The 21183-nt window shown below is 36.3% G+C and overlaps 1 protein-coding gene across 20 annotated transcripts in view; it reads right to left on the bottom strand.

The window, feature by feature from the left end:
• Positions 1 to 21183, bottom strand: part of Alg-2 (Apoptosis-linked gene-2) — a 279592-nt gene that overhangs the window by 19792 nt on the left and 238617 nt on the right. For 7 of the 20 annotated variants that reach the window (XM_067113792.1, XM_067113793.1, XM_067113794.1 and 4 more), the window contains one exon: positions 5423 to 5481. The exons of 12 other annotated variants lie outside the window; for them this stretch is intronic. In XM_067113792.1, the coding sequence (XP_066969893.1) occupies positions 5423 to 5481 (59 nt within the window). Of the gene's footprint in view, positions 1 to 5422; positions 5482 to 14578; positions 14648 to 21183 lie in introns of those variants that run through there. One more of the 20 variants, XM_067113800.1, reaches the window with a different exon arrangement.

Below are 21183 nucleotides of genomic sequence, written 5' to 3' on the forward strand. Positions count from 1 at the left end.
TACGAAATTCAATGACCATTCCACCTCACACCGAGGAAATACTTCTGTATAGGTGATGGTTTGTATTCCTGTAGGGTTTATGCTATGTGGAGAATACCTTGATGAGTCATACTATGAAAACTTTCATGCCTGAAAAGGTTGAGATTTAATCTCTTAAGACTGCTGAGTCACCAAGTGTTCTGGAAGGAATTTGCTACTTTTTAATATCACTTCTTCAATCATGTTTCAGAGGATTGTTACAATTTTCATGTTCTGTCACATCCTTTCTGTCCCAAGTAAATATAGTAATACTACTGCAAACACATTACTTCTTGCTCTGTGAAGAATGAATAAACCATATTAAACACTTTTAAATCATTACAGCTTAAAAAACCTTTTTTTAATCAAAATCATTACAGCTTAAAAAACCTTTTTTTAATCAAACAGACAATCTGTATTTCCTGCTCTATGAAGTATGAATGACCCCCATTAAACACTTGAAATCATTACAGCTTAAAAAATCTTTTTTTTTTAAACAAACAGACAATTTGATATTTCCTTACTAGGTAAACTCTACATGATGTGTTTAAGGGAACACAGCTAGATTACATAAATTAAACCACCAAAATTTCCAGTTTTAAAGGGTTTGTCAAATGATTAATATGGTAATAACTATCACTCTGACAACCCAAAAAGATCTCATGTGCAATGTTCTTACTGTATATCAAAGTACCTTAATTTTTCCCTTGATTATGCAAGTAATGTTGAGAATCACATCCTGTATTTCCTAATATTGCTGACTGCTATTACAATCCATAAATACATCCAAGAAGCAGCTGAGGGTACAACCTTTCTTCAATCCCTTTTATTTTACTCTTAGGTTAAAGGAGGAGCTAAGCAAGCATCTTTAAAGACAGTCTTTTGATTTTCTATAAGATATCTATGTAGTAGTGTAGGAGGTACTGAAGGTCCTTTACAGCATCCCTTGGGTCCCAAGCTGAAGTGTTTCTGTCCCGTACTACAGAAAACACCATTGCTCCCTGCCTAACTTTCAACTATTTGACTAATTACATTTTTTCCTTTTCTAATTTTCTCCTTACATGAGAATGAATCCTTTGGGCTAGCCTTAGTTTGGAAACATGGCTCTGTGGTCTGGTTTCAATATCTTATTAACTGTTTAGACATCTCTACAATTCTATCATGATTTAATAATAAAAAAAATGTTGATAACCATTTAAATTATCACAGTACTGTAATTTGTTAAACAAGATGGGCCATCAGATAACATTTAATAGATTGAATACCAGATGTAGCTTTACACACAAAAACGGAATATAACATTTTTTACTGAATTAGCCCACATCATTAACAAGAAAAAGTGTTCAAAGGGCTGATATTGACCTTGTTGACCCTCTACCATCTACTTTTACCTTGTATCACCACAGACCCTTAGGAAACATTATTGGTCTAGTAAGGAGTTGCTGAACTGATTACTGCTGTTTGTCACTGCTTAAAATTAAGTGTAAAATCATAGTAAAATTATATAGTGTATACTGTAACATACATGACATCCATTTTGAGAGATTGAGGATTGTGAAGCAAGGTTAAAACATCAAATACAGTATTCATATGCTCACATAATAAAAGTAAACCACAACAACCAGCACTAATGATCCAAGAATTATTTTATTTATGCATAAAAGGCATTTAATCCAAAAGCTGGCTATTATAATCTAAGTTAAAGGAGCTACAGAGAAGAGGTTAAGAGTTTGAAGGTGAAAAATGGCATCCTTAAAGCATATACAGTACACACTATTATTGTACAGTGTATCAAGTCCACAATAATATTCAGTGGTGAATTATTCACCACTTGAATATTATTGTGGACCTGGTATACAGCATATCCCCTTCTCGATCTAGAAGAGAAAGACCTACACAGTATTATTCTTAAGAAATTTAAACATACCACTGAGCTAATTTTTTTGCTCTCATAGGGCTGTCCTATGGATTTGTTTTATTAATGATTTAGTTTTGATTAATTTATTAAATTACAGCTTGTCTACAATGTTCTAATTGTGTTAACTGACAATGATGGAGATTCTGACAATGAAGTTTTGTTTCCAAACTTGAGTACTGTATTGTATTTGCAGTCAATTATATTTTAGACATTCTCACTAAAAAATGTTTAACAGTAGTGTTACTCTAGTCTTCTGATCTGAAGTCATACTTGAAGTCAGGCAAAAAAATTGTAATAAAATACAGCTCATAAGTTGAGGTGTTGGTGTAAACTCAATTCTTGGCAGTGGATGCTTATTATTACTATACCTAATATGCCACTGTAAATTAACAGTAGTATGCTAAATACATTTTGAGCTTTAACAAATTCATAAAAGAGCACATACACAGACTGTTCATTTGTCATTTATTTAACGACTGTATTGATTCCCAAAATTAATACCCCCTAAAAATTAATATTGACAGTAGTAAGGCCTAAAATTCATATACAAAGCAGTATGCCCCAAAGTCAAAAGTAAAGTAAAAATTTATAAAAGCCAACCAAATTAATGAAAATTTGAAAGAAACCCATGAGTGGAAAAACATAGTACGTGAAATTCTACTACACCAACCAATTTTCATGCCATCAACCTAAAACTAAAATATTCTTAGTGACTGTTGCCATTTTATATAAAATACCTTTACAGGAAAGCATCAAAGTACGCTGTAATTTTACAAAGATGTATGTTGGAATAAGGTTTTTCATTAAATCCTATTATCTCTCAATAGAAAAGTCTGTTTACTTAATTTATCTTACTACAACTAAATCTTACCACAGTAGGTAGGTACCATATTTCTGTTTGGGAGAATCATCATACTCTGGGGGGGGGGGGGTTTAGTGCCATTGGTGCACCTCATGTGGTGCACTGTAGGCATTACTTAAGGTTTTTTGCAATGTCCCCTTGGACCCCAGCTGTAATCCCTTTCATTCCTTTTACTGCACTTCCATTCATATTCTCTTCCATCTTACTTATCACCCCCCTCCTAACAACTGTTTCATAGTGCAACTGTGAGGTTTTCCTCCTGTTACACCTTTCATACCTCCTTTACTCTCATTTTCCCCTTTCAGTGCTGAATGACCTCCTAGGTCCCAGTACTTGGCCTTTGGCCTAAATTTTATATTCAAATTCCAGTTACCTTACTTACAATGACATTTGAGGAACTAAACTTTTTTTACATCTAGAAATTGTCTTCTCAAAAAAAATTACAGAATTACATATTACGGTATTGCAAAGTATAGTTCAATTGGAACAGTAAGTCACATTTCTACACGCAACCAGGCCTAACAAAAAGGATCTGTTCTTGCATGAGAGATGAATGCAAAGTTGGCCAGCTAAGTAAAAAAAAAGTTAAAGAGAATAGATAAAAAGTAAACTACGAAAAACATGGTGATCCAAGAATCAAAGGACACTAAAATGAGCTTCTAGAACCATATTCTGTACTTTGCAAGACACATAGTAGTTGCACCCCCCTTATGAGCTAAAGCTCAAAACAACACTGTAGATCTTTCTAAGACCAGCCATCTCAGATCTATACAAAGGTAGACAAAGATAAGCACAATTCACTGCTGATCTGTATAAGACCAGCCATCTCATCAGATCTATACAAAGATGGACATGAAAAACGAAGCATAATTTACTGGTGATCTGTGTAAGACCAGCCATCTCAGATCTACACAAAGATAGACAAGAAAGACTTGGCATTATTAAAGCTATACTTGAGGAAACCTACACAGTACATGATAACTATAATAAACTTTTCCTAAAAACAAAAGCCCACATGAAAATCAGTAAAGCAAGTGGACAATTTCTGGCATGAGAAATCAAAACCCTGGCTATGCATATTTTCTTATGGTGCAGTGTAAAATACCTGTCATCCTTACATAACTGTTAAGTTTACCTACAGTTTTTATTGGTATTAGTGAACAGGCTTTGAGCCAACAAGAAATATGCTAGTAGACAGCCCTTCCAGATAATTTTGTAGTGTCTTTATAAGGATATACCTTCAAATAATTTTGTACAGTAGTGTCTTTACAAGGATATACCTTTAATACAGAAACCTGTTATAGAAAAATATCTTTTTAATAAAATACAGATCTTTCAAGGTTCATAAATGATCTCAAATGTTTATATTCCAAGACAATAAATGCATTCCCTTATGCTTACTTATTATCATACAATAGTTTGAGACCATCATGCTCAATTATCACCCATCAGACAATAGTTTTGAGAGATCATCATGTCTAATGGGTCCTTAAAAATGAAAAAAATCTATTTACAGAACAATAAGGTGTCTACTATAAGCCTACTGAAAACTGTCAAAAATATTTACAAAGTTACCACTTTTGCCAATTCTAGTTGACACAACTCCAACTCCACTGCATAAAGCTAAGTTTACTTAGCTTTGGAGCTTTTACAATTTTGAAATTAGCCCTTTGGCTAGAAAAATTAGTTGAAATTTTAAAAATATTTTTAGTACAAATTCTTTATACAAGTACAGTACTGAATTTCAATATACTCCTAATTAAGTTTTACTGAACTTATAACATCCTGTCATCCAATTCTTGTGGAAGTTCTAATTTACTATGCAGTACCTTATAATGAATTTATTACAAAACATAATGTGATCATACATAAATTCCTGACAAAGCAAGCTGAATTTCCAAAAAAGTAAAAGACTAATTATTAATACAGTACTGTACAACCAATATTATATAGTAATTTAACAATAAAATTTAATAATTTCTAAAATCACATGGCTTGCCAGAAGGATATTTTCTTATTATATGAGAGGTGAAAAGCGGAGCAAATAGTAACTGTAAAAGTCAAGAATTTGCCAGTTAAGAATAAAATTCAGGCAGTGACCTAAAGAATGGGTAAATCTGAGCCATGCCAGGCCCACAATAAGTATTCCCAAGCAGTTTATACCAACAGTTGTGTTGCCCAATAAATGTCTATTTCACTCCTTGATTCTCAGTTTTATTATTAATTTTTAGACAAGTGATAATATAGAAAGTCTAATTCCAAATACAAAATCCATGGGTAATTGAGCGTCTTATGCAAGCAAATATCTGTGCTTACAAGCTGTCATAATACTATGCTACAATGATTTGTTGGCTTTCAGAAATTTACACACACCTTTATTTTCTGGTTGATTAGTTTGCTATAGTTTCTTTCTGCAAAAACAATACTAAGTGCAAGAAACCCTAAGTGCAAGAAACCCTTAATCTTCCTCTAATCTCTCAACCTTACTCTAACAAGCATCCATCTTCCAGCTAAAAAATTATTTTCTAAATATTATCCTACAGTGCTCATAGAGATATAATATTACCATCACCACCACTCAGGTTTACAATATTTTAGCTACAGAAAGTAAATACTGTTCATACGAAAAAGTGGCAGTTCCATTTTGCTCCTGATCATGTTGACGGAATTCTGAAGTCAACGTCTGGAAGGATGGAATTAAGCAAGGTTTAAATAAGTTACTTATTGTAGATTTCCATCTGTCTATAAATTAATATATACTCCTTGCTAATATCATTACTGTATGAAGGACTCCATGTAAAGTTTTAACCCGTGGAGTGCATAATTAATAGAAAAAACTTTTCGCTGAAAATGTTTCTTCAGAAAATATCAGCCCTCGTGTACTGTACGTTTCTTATGAAGTAAACAGTTTTTTTTTTTTTTCCAGAAAACAAAATTCTGAGGTGACAAAAAGCCTATTTAGATGATATTTCAAAAGCATGTGAGCCTGAGGTGTCACTCATGATCCACGGGTTAAAAGTGTAATCAAGTTTCCTACCATACAAACCAACATTTTATATGTATCTTAACCTACTACGTTAAAACTAACCATAAATAATTCATGTACTTGCTATAATCCACTCACTAACAGTTTGATATTTTTCACATCATAACTTTCGGTTCACTGATGTCACTGGACATCTGAAAATTTTATGTAAAATGAAGAATAGAATAAATGGACACCGTTTCCCATGTTCTTGATTAGGGTCACGTAAAAGAAGTGGACATGTTCATTACTGGACACTTGGTAGGAGGCAATAAACATTATCTTATGTCTAAAAATCAGCTTCCCATTACCAAGAGACTCACTAGAACACTTGTTACATAAAAGTGTTTACTAATATTCATTTTCATACTGAGTGTTCCTACAAAATTTCCACAGATTCCAGATATCTGAGAAACTGTCCCAAAAAATACTTAGTCCAAGATTCTGGTTAACCAGAGATCCAAACCCTTAGAATTAAGTGAACTGACTCTTTGTAGCTGTTATCTGCTATTCAGTTACAGTATGTTACTCACCCTCAAATGTTCAACCACCTTCTACTATTACACAGTTGAAAGGGAAACAGTACATATCTGGTTCTAGTGAAATTACTAGATGACACATGTTCAAACATCAAAGCCAAATTCTTCTGCTGAATAAGAGGAGCAGGCAGTATCATCAAATACCTGGTTTTGGTCCCAATGTCAGTCAGGCTTATGGTAGCAAAATGTGTCAGCAAGGTGGACACTTGTTTCCAAGCAAAGCAATGTACAAAACTAGGCCAGAAAAGATAACTGCCACACAACTCAAATAATATAATGGTTTTTATGATAAAATCAATTTTTTAGGTACTTATGCTCTATCATTAGCTTCATCTGCGGCCACTTGGCATGGGTTCAACAAGTGTTGAAATTTTAAAATAATCATTAACAAACACTCCTAATAGTTACCCCCCGCCTTTTGGAGGGTAGGGGTAAGACAGCGATTGTTTTTGGTTGCCACTCTTCTCTTAATCTCTTAAGAGAGGAGGGAGGGATCTCAAAAATAGAAGGTAAGTGCCTAAAATATTGATTTTATCATAAAAGTCATTATTTTTAGGTGAAACTTATCCTCTATCATTTGCTGACTCCAACCTTGAGTGCATGGCAAGTAATTGTCAGATGAGGTTCTTCATCAGGTGAGGTCCACTACTGCAAGGAGGTGGAACATGGATCCTGATTATAGCCATTGGTTGAGATTGTGCAACACACAATGGCAAGTTTGGCCTCTGTGCCTCAGGCCTGCAGAGCTGATGGGAGCTAAAACTACAACTAAATATGATCGCTAAAGAGTTACCACCTTTCTTAACCGAGCTGCTGTGGCATTTCACACCCAAAACAACAACACCAATTTTGCCTGAAAAAAGGTGGTTCTTGAACAGCTCAGGGTAACTTTCTCCAATAAGGAGCAATAGCTCTGCAACATAAGTCCAACACTATTTACTCTAATAATGAACTTTGTTTGTCCCTCCCTAAGAGAAACAAAGCAAATTCAACTAAGCATATTACTGCAATCAGAACAAAAGCAGAGTATAATATTACCACGTACGAACTCAAATACATAAGGTTCTTCACTTACCCAGGATGGGGTCGATAGTGAAAACCTATTCCTGTTTGTAACACATAAGGGGATGACTAGAAAGACTCTCCCCTGCTGCAACTATAGGTGCTAGTGTACGACAGTCTTCCTACTAGATACAGATGGCCCTCAAGTAGTTAGAACTGAACACAGAGTTACGCCTCCACAGTGCCGCCAAGACTTGACAATCTAGAGAGGTGCTTGTGAAAACTAATCGATGTAGCTGTTGCTCTGACATCATGCAGTTTCACCTTCAAAAGGGGACGATCCTCTGGAGATAATGCATGGTGTGCTTCCAGGATTAAGGATTAATAAAGAAAGCCATGGCATTCTAAGACCTAGGAACCTAAGGATTCTTGATGGTGCAAAATAGGTTCCTACACTGCTTACTTAATGGTTAAGATGGGATGTATAAATCCTTATAGCCCTTACAGGGCATCAAAGAAGCTCTTTTTCCTCAAGAGTCAGAATCTCTAAAGCAGGGATAGAAAAAACTCTTGAAAGAGTTTTGTTCTTGACATCATCTTAGCACGAAAGGATGCAATAAAAAATATTTCTTCTCCATAATACCCTACTAACGATTATATCGCATGTAACCCACTTAATCTTCTGGGCGAAGACTTAAAAAAAAAAAAAAAAAAAAAAAAGAAAGACTCTCTTTGGCCACACATTTGCCGCTGAATCAAGTCTCCCAAGTACAGAAACTGATAGCCTAAAGGAAGGACTGCAGATATCTGTCTAAGCACAACTGAATTAATTCCTTAAAACTGAGGGGATAGACTGAATGCTCCTCTCCCTGAATAGGAGACAAAGGAGATCCTGTTAAGAAAAGCAAGATCAATAAGGGTCATCTTCCACAAGGACGAAAGCAACCCCAGAGCCAGGTCTCACAAGGCCACGCGCTAAACTTCTCATAATCCATCTGGCAGAAACTTGAAAGTCAAAATCTCTCTCGCCAAGTGGACTCACTGACACCTTGCTCGGACTTGCTGAAGTCTCATGTGGACTCACTGATGCCTCAGACTTGCTAATGCTCGTGCAGACTTGCTAACGCTCGTGCAGACTTGCTAATGCCCGTGCAGACTCGCTGATGCCTTGTGCTAAATTGCTGACATATGTGCAGACTCGCTAACACCTTGTGCTGAATCGCTGACATACATGTGGACTCACTGACACCCATGCAGACTTGCTGCCGGCCATGTGAACTCGCTGACAACCATGCAGACTTGTTGCTGGCCTGCTGTGAACTAGACAATGCCTTGCGTGGCCTTAACGACACCTCAAGCATACCAAAGACATATGCAGAACTGTACGCGGACTTAACGCCTTGCAGAAACTGACAGACCAATGGGTGAATGTGAATATCTGGCACACTTAGCCTAAGCTTGAAAAACAGTCATTAAAAACCATAAAAGAATGGGCACAGATATAACAGACGCCCTGTCAAAAACAAAACTTGGATCATTGGTGATCAAAGGGGAGAACGGGCGCAAATGCTTACTTCTGATAGCCTAACTGCAAACTCAGGGCTGTTAGCAACAACTGCAGGCGCAATGGCAGCACTCATTACAAATTGTGATCGGTTATCTGGCTAAGACGAATCGCTAGACTGACTGTGGGACAACAAGGTCAAACACAATATCTAGAACTATTAAAGATATACACCTACCATAACTGTCCTTATGTGACTGCATCTAACTCTGTCTATGAAGGACCAAAAGCAAAGGCAGGAAACAGAGGGTAGAGTACTGAACATTCTGGGATGTTAGTCCTTGTCTGGAAACCATGGGACTACCAGGCCTGTCGGCACGGGTGCCGAGGTGACAGGCACGGCTGCATCCGTGGAGTGGCCAAAGGAACAAGGGGACACTGTCCCTGGCAATGCACTGGACACATTCGATGCAAAAGACACAAATTGTTATAAGAATTCAATTGTAGATTCAACTGAGTAGCATCTAATTGCATTAAATCTAGCCTACTAGCCAGTGCTGACGTCTGTGTGTAGAAGAATCTATATCCACTAGAGAAGAAACTATAGACTTATCTCTATCTTCTTGACCAGGTACAGTATTAATTCTAAAGAAGACCTAGGTTCAAGACTGTTGTACTGTTTACTCTCTCCTAAGTCTATCCTTCTCTTCTAATTTGGCAATTTGTCATCTTCTTTATCTCTTCCAAAGACCAATCCTTGTAATGATCATAAAATTTGTCTGAATCATAATTCATCTCTTGATGATCCATGCATAGTTCATGCGTACGTACATCAATTACCATAATATGGTCTGGCAACCACTTATCTTAAAAAATCTAACAGATTTCGATAGGGAAGATAAAGAAGAAGAATCCATATTGCCAAACAGACCAAAGTTCAGACAATCCATTTGTTAACCAAGAAAACAAACCCAAATTTCAGAGCACTTGTCTACACATCCATCCTCATTCACCGACTACAGAAGAATGAAAACCAAAACATTTGCTCTCTTACCCCCACCCTCCAAAGGGTGGGGGTAACTACTGGAAGCGTTCATTAATGATTGTTTCAATTTTAGCACTTGTCAAACCCACACCAAGTAGCCACAGATAAAGCTGGTGACAAAGGGTAAAGAGGGTAAGTTTCACCTCAAAAATGAAGATTATCAGTTACTACAATCTGCCCTGTCCACAGACTAGAAAATTTACCTGGGTAATGATTTGGTTTTTAAAAGAAAAACTGTATTCAGTGTGTCAAGACAACCTCTTCTCCTGTAAGAAGAGAAGTATCACATACCTCTGTTACTTGGTTGTTACATCATAAGTTTGTTTTAGTCTCAATATAAATACCATATATAAGTTGCAACAAAAGGTCTCTGAAAACTATTTATACATGTAAAAAGCAATGTTTTCGAATCAACTCAATATTCCATATTAGAGTCACAACATCTACTCTGTTAAACATTTATAATCTTACACTTTTACTAAGCCAGCTTTCTCAAATTCTTGAGAGACATTACTTCTTATCCAAACACAGTAACACCCAAGCTTCAAAAGTATTAACCCTCCAACTGCTCAATACATGAATATACTGTATATTCTTAATGTGTATATTTTACCTTTGCAGTTAAATACATATATTTACATACAACTGTGTCCAGTACACACACACACACAAGTGCACGATTCATTTTCCCTGCATTCCTTTCAAGGTCATTTCACTAGAGCACTTACTCTCTAGGCCTATTGGTGGTCTAGTGTATCATGCCCAAACACTTCCAATGTCTCCCCACACCCCATTTCACCTCATTTTCCTTCTCTGATGAATTATAGCTCAGTTTATATGTATCTCAATGGTGAAAAGAGTGTTTCCAAGGCATCATTCTATTGCTAACAACGGTATTCTGTTGTACTGACTTGAGTCAGATTTCAGCAGGTGTCACTCCATTTACATAATTATATCGTATGTAATAGAAATATGCAATGGCACTCTACAAAGTGTTTTATTAACCAAAATAACCAATCATATTTTTTTCTTTCTTTGCTAAGTCCCCTTGGTGTAATATGTGATACTCATTTGATGAAATACTGGATGAGGATATAAGTAAACAAATATTTATATAAGTAAACAAATATTTCTATATGTAAAAACATTATTTTTGGAAATGACTAAGATTTTTACAAGCATTTTCATGTGTAAGTTTATGATAGGAAAACAATAATGGAATACATTAAAGAATGACCAGTATCGCACAAAAAATCAATAGTCTAAGAGAAAAACTAATTAGTAGTAAGAGTCAAATGAATGCAATGTAAGCCAGCCCATTGTGGTCCAATAGGTTTGTGCTTCCTAAGCAACTACATGTTCATGATAAAAGAGAAGAATGAATAGGTTGACAAGAAAGGTAAAAAGTACAATAATAAGAGAAGCAAAAAGTAAATATCTACCAAATATAAATGTAATGAGTAAAAAATTAAAGCATGGGAAAAACTTTCACTTACCAGAACCCATGTTCTGGAAAAACTTTCAAATTATCAGAAGCCATGTTATGTAAGCCTCAAACTGAATAGCATGTTTTAGCTTGTATGAATGTATATACTATGAACATTGTTTTCAGAAATAACTAATTGTGTTTGCCTATTACTTCTTTTTTCTTTTAATCAGGGAATGAAAATATTTACCCAGCGTGTTTTAAGCTGACCACTGGGGCACGAGAGACTGTTTATCATAAAAGACAGTTAACCCTTAAACGCCGACTGGACGTATCATATGTCGACTAAAATTGTCTACTGGGTGCCGAGTGGACGTACCGTACGTCGACTACAAAAAATTTCAACCTTCGGTCAACTTTGACTTGACCGAAATGGTCGAAAAACGCAATTGTAAGCTAAAACTCTTACATTCTAGTAATATTCAATCATTTACCTTCATTTTGCAACAAATTGGAAGTCTCTAGCACAATATTTCGATTTATGGTGAATTTTTGAAAAAAACTTTTTCCTTACGCCCGCGCGGTAACTCAGCCGAAAATTTCAGAAATTCTTTCGTCATTGTGTCGTAAGTTTTGCACTGTTTTATATTAGCCGTTACATAAAGTTTTATATAAGAAAATGTGCGCAATTTCGTGTAAAATACAGCAACATACAACCCCTGGTTGTAGCTTTTATCAGTTTGGAAATATTTTCATATAAACCACGATAACTGCCAAAATTTCAACCTTCGGTCAACTTTGACTCGACCGAAATGGTCAAAAAACGCAATTGTAAGCTAAAACTCTTACATTCTAGTAATATTCAATCATTTACCTTCATTTTGCAATAAATTGAAAGTCTCTAGCACAATATTTCGATTTATGGTAAATTTTTGAAAAAAACATTTTCCTTACGTCCGCTACGTAACTCGGCCAACATCTCAGAAATTCTTTAAATCACGTTGTCGTAATGTTTGCACCGTTTTATATTAGTCGTTACATAAAGTTTTATATATGAAAATGTGCGCAATTTCATGTACAATACAACAGAAAATAACTCATGGTTGTAGCTTTTATCATTTTTGAAATACTTTCATATAAATCACGATAAATAGAAAAAATTCGACTTTCGGTCAACTTTAACTCGACCGAAATGGTTGAAAACTGCAATTGTAAGCTAAAACACTTACAGTCTAGTAATATTCAATCAATTAGCTTCTTTTTCAACAAACAGGAAGTCTCTAGCACAATATTTCGATTTCTGGTGAATTTTTGAAAAACATTTTTTTTTACGCCTGAGCGTTACTTAATTCATGCATCATTTTGTGATAATATTTTCTCTGTGTTGCTTTGATCGTTTTACAATTTGTTATATACCAAAATTATCGCAATTTAGTGTACAATACAAAGAAAAAAATAACCCGTTAGCTTTAACCGTTTTGCTCACAGCGATTTGTATAAAATTATATATGAAAATTTTTTTTTTTTTGTCATATATTTCAATATTTATATATGATAATGATATTTTTTCATTTCTGATGGTTGTATACTAAACTTCAGGCAATGACAAAAAAAGGAGCCAAAAATGAACTCTTAATCTTAAAAACTAAGAGTGCTGTGATTTTTTTAAAAACTTTTTTCCGCTGGCGCTTAACTCCCAACGCCGCATACGGGAGATGTTTTTGTAAATAGAGGCTTGGCGTTTAAGGGTTAAGGGATTAATGAGCATTGCACAATATTTCTGCCATAAATGTCCAACTTTTGCATTTGATTAGCCATACTGTACTATACAATAATTTAAAATTGCCATGACAACATTTTTAAAATTAAATGAACTCAAGTTTTACATAAGCTTAGGCTGCCACAATAAGCTGAGCACAATACTGTACTTTAAAAATGAGTCTTAAGAAATTCATAGGGAAAGCCAGAAAACGATCTATAAATTTCCATATTGCTTATCTACCGTATTCTCTCTGGTCTCCACTCACTTAACACTCTAACTATACATTTACCTTGCCTTAATTTTCACCTGTCATTTTGAAATTGACCCTTCTGGTAAGCCTGTAAAAAACTATAATGAAGTTAGTTGTCTTTCAACCAACTATAAATCCATCTCCAACAAGGTGATACTAGCTACAGTATATCTTGCAAAGCACACTGTAAAAAGTACTTAAAGTTCACTGCACAATTCCTATGAGTCACAGCAACATTGCTTTCAACAATTTTTTTTAACCATTTCCTTTGCTTCACTCTCATCTGGATCTCCCACTACAACTTTAAACTCTCAATTTGTGTCTGTTGTTTAAGCCATGTACATCCAGAAATTCTTAGAAATACAGTCTCTATTATGATAGGTCTTATATTTTGCAGGGCCCAAGTTTTTATCAATTAACATATAACTTTTACAGGAGTTTTTCTTTCTAAAAACAGTATCATGTAGTTTAACTTAACCACTGAGCTAAAAACATCGTGAGTGAGTCCATCCATCTTTACCTCATCATACAGGAATCCTATCACCAATCATAAGGGTGAAGCTGAAGTATATTTTGAAGTATCCCATGCCTAACAAAATCTTTGTAATACATAAATGGCAAAAAAAAAGAACACAAAAGTACAATATCAGACTTTAGCTATACATTATTTCTGAATATCACACCTTCCTATTTAATAATAGAAACTTTCATAATAAAATTTAATATTTGGATACTTACCAACTGTTGAAAAAACCTTATATCTCCACACTGACAGGCGAGTCGGCCTTCAAACAAAAGATCAAATGGCTGCCTGGATGACTGTCTAGTACACCTGTTCTCCATCAGGTGTGTTTCGAATGTTGTAGCTCTTGTCAGAATTCTCCTTGACAGCCCACTAAGTTGTAGGGAGGCTGGGTAGGGTGTTCTTTAACAATAGGTATGTATCCAAATAATAAATTTTATTACGAAAATTTATATTACTGTATTTGGGATGAATCATACCTACTGTTACAGATAGCTGATTCCCACATTAAGAACAGGATGGTGGGTAGTGCAGCTAGACAAAATCCGCTCAGCCAATCGAGTTAAAGGTTTCTTGCATGAAACACAAAACATTCTTACCTGGTCTGGAATCCTTTCCTGATCTTACTGCCGCCAGATGATGGATTCCATTCAGGGAGCAAGGCTCTCATATGTGTGCAAGCGAAGAGCAGCCTTGCAGAGAAAACCGCTTCAATTCAGTCAGAATGAAACAGAAGCAGCGTGAGGGGACCCCTGTGCCTGGGTCCAAAAGCCCTATAAAATGACAGTCAATAAAAAGAAATACTTTTATGATAAAGGTATGCTCCTATACAATATATGTACCTTCATGCTCCCCAAAATACTAAAACCCAGGATTTAAAACAAAGATCCTAAAGGGTTCAAAAAAGACTTTACCTGCTGCTAATAGCAGACTAAGGGCTTTGCTGTTTTCAAAAACAATTCTGCATGCTTAAGGTATTGAGTACAAAAACCAAATTGCACTTCTACTGCACACCACATTAATCCCATCCTCATGCGACAGATTGTCGTAGAACTAAATGAAGTTTCAACAGCTCTCACATTATGATGTTTACCTTCAATAAAGGTAAAAGGTATGTAGCTAGTTCTCATGCACTAGTCTATAAGTCACAGAGAACCTCGTGTTCTTTGACAAAGACGTTCTACGTTTCTAAAATCTTAAAACAAAAGGTCAACTTGGCCTCTTCCAGGCTTAACCCTCGACAAAGACATTCTAGGTTTTCTAAAACCACAAAACAAAAGGTTAACTTTGCCTCCTCTAGGCTTAACCTTTGACAGACATTTCTAGTTTTTTAAAACCACAAAACAAAAGATTAACTTTGCCGCCCCCAAGGCTTAACCTTTGACAAAGACATCTAGGTTTTCTAAACCCACAAAACGAAAGGTTAACTTTGCCTCATCCATGCTTAACCTTTGACAGATATTCTAGGTTTTTTAAAACCACAAAACAAAAGGTTAACTTTGCCTCTTCCAGGCTTAAACTTTGACAAAGACATCTAAGTTTTCTAAAGCCACAAAACAAAAGGTTAACTTTGACTCCCCCAGGCTTAACTTTAGACAAAGATGTTCTAGGTTTCTAATATCACAAAATAAAAGGTTAACTGCCTCTTCAAGGCTTAACTGACCTAAGTAAGTTTTAATTGCCCCAACAGGACAGAGAAGTGTTCCTTTTCTTCCTCAGCAAAGAGGTTAAATTGGAATTCTTACAGTTTTTGGAAAAACTTAGCCTTAACATCATTCTTAGCTCTAAGGCAAAAATATAAAATAGCATTCCCTTTTATAACAACCTTAAGGAGATTTCTTGCAATAAATTTACTCTTTTAACTGCCAACAGTGCTAAATAAAAGAGAATTTAATAGTACATAATCCAATGGAACTCATTTCAAAGGCTCAAAAGAATCTGCAGATAAAATTTAGACCTGCATCTAAATTCCAGAGAGAGACTGATACTGAGTTGTAGGGGCTTCAACTCAACTGATCTAGACATCTTGAGGTGCTGATCGTCAGCCACATCTAATGGCACATAACACAATACCGAGGAAAGCAAGGAATGATAACCTTGAAAGATTCCTCTAGAATGGCACTATGAGCAATACATGAACCACTGCTTCTAATGCACTGCCACGGTTGTTTTCCACTTGAGGATAGAACCCATATTTTGAAAATTCACTTAATGGTAGGAGACAGTCAAGCATCTCCAAGAGGTTAAGTGTGAGATGCAGAAGTTACAGGAAGTGCAAGGAATTCTGTAGATTGAGTTGATTTCCCCATAACGGAAGAATAAGAGAGACATCTACCAAGACAGCCAGAAAGTCCAAAAATCATTTGCTCTGAGGCTACTAGGGCTCTACAGGAGTCATTGAGCAATTCTCAAACTTGAACTTTGCTCAATACTTCCTTACAGTAGGTAGAGGAGGAAGGCCTATGAGTCTGAATCAGGCCAAACTTAAAGAAACACATCCATTGCTCAAGCCTGAGGGCCTTCAAAGGAGTAGTAATCAATTGGTTGTTCCAGTTCACCTGCATGCTAATAAGGCCACATTTGAGCACTACTCTAATTCCAAAGCAGCTGTCGAGCTTGCATATGTAATAGCTACACTGTAGGTAGTTTTGTTCTTCCTGAATCCCCAATTACCAAAAAATTGTCCTTCCACAGAATGGACTATTAAACCAATATACTGTTGTTTATTTCACTGAAATAAGCAATCTTTCCACTATGACTTAGTTTCTGACCAGGGATAAACCTGCTAGGCATCTTTGAAGGTCTTTCAACTGCCCTGATGTTTTGCAAGCTTTACCAGGTGTAGTGCTGACCATTCGTGTTACATGGCCCAGGGAAAAAACAAAACTGGACGTAGGTTTACGAATAAAATGGTCAACTCTTAGTTCCAGCATCCCTCCTACAGAACCTGGCAACAATAATGGTCCTGAATTCCTTACACATTTAAAATATGTTAGCTGTAAGTTGTAATCTCTTATGCTGAGGCTGTATTGTAACTGAGCCTGATTATTCTGACAAATTCTCCAGTGAGGCCATGTTTCCTAATAAAGAAAGCCCTTACTGCACAGGAACCTTGCTAAAATTCTTCCGGAAGCAAGTGACTATTTGTCTTCTCACAGACAAGCTTGCAAACTGCAAGTATTATCCCCACATCACCAGATAAGAATGAGGAGTTAGGTAAGTCAATTGAAAATCATAAAGCACAGAGGCTGACCCAGGTGAAGCAACAGATCCTTGGCCTTTGGCATAATGTCGACAGAGTTTGGCCAACTTGATCCAGCTGACTCGGTAGAGAAGAATTCTTGCTCCTGACAGCCAACACCATCTGCTTATAGACAACACACTCCCTGTGAATACTTATATGGGCACTGTACATGAGCTGAAACAAAGCGCCTTGAACAGCAATACCTTCTCTGTAAATACATCTCGAAGGAACTTGCATGACTGAGGATGTACTGGTATGAGAAAAATGACTCTTGCATGTCCACCATTTGATCATTCTTTTTTAAGTCACTGAAACCATGCTGGAAAAACCAAAAAGCTTGGGGACAGACACAAAGTTATTCAGTCACGATGTGCCCAACACAGGGTGCCATTCTCTGGTTCCTTATGGAGCTTGGAAAAAATCAGAGGTAAATCCCCATGAATTACCATCTGTTCCATTTCAGTCTCTCTAATTTACAAGCTCCTACTAAAGAATGAGAGATTCTTGCTGGAGAAGACAAAGCAACAGCTATAGGAGACTAAACTAGTGGAAGATAACCTGAAAGGAATCATAACTCTCCTTCAGTACCTCCACCACTTAAGGTTCTGCTACTAAGTTTCTCCAAGCATGCCAGAAAGCCTGCAACTGGCCATCTACCAGAACCTGAGAGCTGAACTGATCCCCAAAAGATATAAAACAAGACTAGTACCAACATATCCTCCATTACTGCTTTAATCTGCGCAGCATAAGCCTTTACTGCAGATAGAAGCATTAGTGTTCCCCCTTCTTCCAAACTGAGCTAGTATAAGCATGAGAACATTAGCCTGCAGATTCAGAAATGGGTATGACTATGCAAGTTAAACACTAACATTCTTCTTCACTCCCACTGGAGCCAAAGCCAAAAATACTTAAAGCTGGCTTCACAAACTCCCTAAGCTGGCACCTCAACCTCTCTAAGCTGATGCAGAGAAGAGGCAATTATACTGAGCAAAAGTTCAATAAAAGATAAAAACTACAACAATCTAAACTGAGACTCTGCTTCAGCATGTCCAAAGCACTTGTCAGTCTCAAGTTTCTCTTCACAGGAAAGAGATAGATAAAACCGAATCTTCAATCAAAGACGGTTTACGAGCCGATTAACGCCTGTGCTCTACAACTTCATAAAAAAACCAGAAGAAAAGCCCCCGGCAGACTTAAAGGGAGCTTTGTGCACCCGAGTACAAGAAAACTTATGAAACGAGCTCTAACTGAAGGAGAAAGCTTGGGTTCTCTTTCTCCAAATACTTAAAGGGCGCTGAAATACTTGAAGACAACAGAGACCTATTCTCTATGTGGGCTCTTTCCTCAACTAAATGAGGATACAGCAAAGCGCAACGCTCCAGCAAACGCCAATCAAACTGAAGGAGATGCACCAATTCAAACTCTTCTTCTGCCAGAGGGCAACAGCAGTAGACAGGAGGTGACATGACGCAACAGCAGCTGAGTACCAGTGTCGCATCCGCGACTTGATGAAAGGGAGACAAGGAAACGCAGTCCAAAGCAACTCATCCGAGTCCACACTAGTCAGCTAGTGGAGAAAACAAGTCACCAAAGAAAGCGGGAAATGTTGGGAGGTGTGGGGGGAAGGGGAGTTACAATGACTCTCCCGCCTCGTCCGAAAGCAAGTCAACAGACTTGAGAGCATTCCCATATGACACATCCTTAGAAAGCTCGGTAACTAGAATAATATCTAGCTTGGAAGCAACAGTACATACGGTACTGTAACCATGGTAGAGTTGGAAAGAGAAACATTAATCAAGGCAAAAGTAAGAAAATTGCCGATAGCAGAAGAAAAAGCATGTAAAGAACAAACAAGTGCATTTTGATGGAGAAAGAGGAATTGGCTACTAGACAAGGATTTAAACTGAGCATAGGCTAGCAGACAAGGATTTAAAATGAGCAAAAGATGAAGAGATTGGTTACACAATCGACAGAGTCAACATAACATCAGAATAAGTACAACTCACTACAGACACATTATTATTAATGAAACTTTCTATACCTATGTAATTAGTCCTATTGGTGCTAACAACCTCATACTAGGTAATGATGACGGTAAAAGTCGCTCACCTAGCGAAGGTTAATATTTACCAAAAAGATCTTTCAGTTTATGCATTGTAAACAAGATTCAGAGCGCGAAAAACGGAGAGACAAGTGACTGAAGGCATAAAACCACATCACCCTGAGAACCGACCCAGTTACCTGGTGGTGGACTCTTCCAACTGTCGTAGGGCAGTCCTAGGCTTGGGCTACAGATGGGCGAGGGCACTGAAACCTCACCTCTTACAAGGGAACACAAAAATGATTGCACACTATGGGGGAGGACTATGACAGGTTTCCTAACCAATTCAGACAAACCTTGTACTACCAAAATAAGGTTTACATTCTGCTCTGATTTCTAAATACGCTTTTCCTGAACCGAAAGGGGAGCAGAAACCAGAGCTAAAGAGGAAGTCTCAGTAGTAACTAAAGCATTAACAAAGAATAGGACTAGATTGAGTAAAGGTATTTCCGCATTTACGATGGGGTTAGGTTACAAAAACCCCATCGTTTCTTGAAAAAACCTAACTTGAAATTACCCTAGCCTACACTAGGGTATACTATACAATCCATACATATACAGTAGCCTAGTCTACACTATACTCACAGTTGATCATGGTTTTTTGACCAATAATGTATTTCTATACTGCAACTTCCTTATGAGTTGTTACTATATAGTATTAACCATACATGAGGTAAAAATGTTTAGGCTATGTGTGAACTACAGACCTATGCTAGTCCAGGTGTTATACACATAGCATCTATTTGCAAAAGTCAAATAGGTCATTACAGCTGTGCTTCAGATAAAGGTAATAGTGATGAAACCGTTATTTTACTTACAGAATCCATTTATACTGTATTAATATACATACTGATATATTATCATCGTAATATGTAAAAAAAAAAAAATTGTCCTGCCTGTGGCAAAAAAAATGATTCCCAGAATCAGCTGATTCAGCCTACTACTGAAAGAATTAGGAAAATAATTTTTGTATTTGGTAAAAAAAAAAAATTAATGTATTAATGGAATTATTATTATTTTTTAACATAAATGTAAAACGGGTATACAAAGGTAAATTAACATACTTTATGTTAGAAGTAAAATTAGTAAAATCCCTCATAATCACAAAACAGCTCTTTCCCGCCGAATCGTTTGTTTACCAATGTAAACTCTCTCTCTCTCTCTCTCTCTCTCTCAGTACTGTACATATCCTTAATGAAATATGAATTACTGTATCACAATCATAAAATTACAAAAACTCCAAGAAGTTCAAGATGCCTTCGAATGACTGCATGCATATGTAAGTAGGCGTTACATTTTTTTTTTGCTTTGCCTGATTTACTGTATCGTTTTTATTACAAGTTTAGCTTATTCTAAGTGTGATTAGCACACATAACAGTAAAACAAGAGAATATTTCATCTCTAATCACCATACAAAATATTTAAAATGCTTATCTCATATGTAGGCAAGACAAAACCCTACAGGCTGTACCAAGTTCACCGATGGCATGGAATTGAATGTGTGCATATGTACCTACCCTAAGAACTTGATTGCATTTATAATTTGGTTTATAACAATAAAAAAATGAGAAAATTAATAAAAATATAAACAAGAATATAAACAAAACAGTGTAAGAGAGTATATGTGTGTGTGTGTGTCTGTGTGTGTGTGCACGTGTGTGTGTGTGCATGTTACTGTATTAGGCTTTAATTAATGTAAACATGCCTCTCTCTCTCTCCCTCAGTACTGTGCATACATATCCTTTAATGAAATATGAATTACTGTATCATAAACATTAAATATGTATTGGTACTCTATCGCAAACATTTATCTCCAAGAAGTTCATGACGCTATTGTGCGCTGCTGCCTGTGGCCATCACGGACAAAATTTAAAAGATTTTCGGCATTATTGTAACGGTATTGCTTCGTAACTTCGAAACCATCGGAATTGCTAACCCTATCACAAACTTGATTTGTCGTAAAA

This window comes from Macrobrachium rosenbergii, chromosome 12 (genome assembly GCF_040412425.1).
Source record: "Macrobrachium rosenbergii isolate ZJJX-2024 chromosome 12, ASM4041242v1, whole genome shotgun sequence".
Lineage (NCBI taxonomy): Eukaryota > Metazoa > Arthropoda > Malacostraca > Decapoda > Palaemonidae > Macrobrachium > Macrobrachium rosenbergii.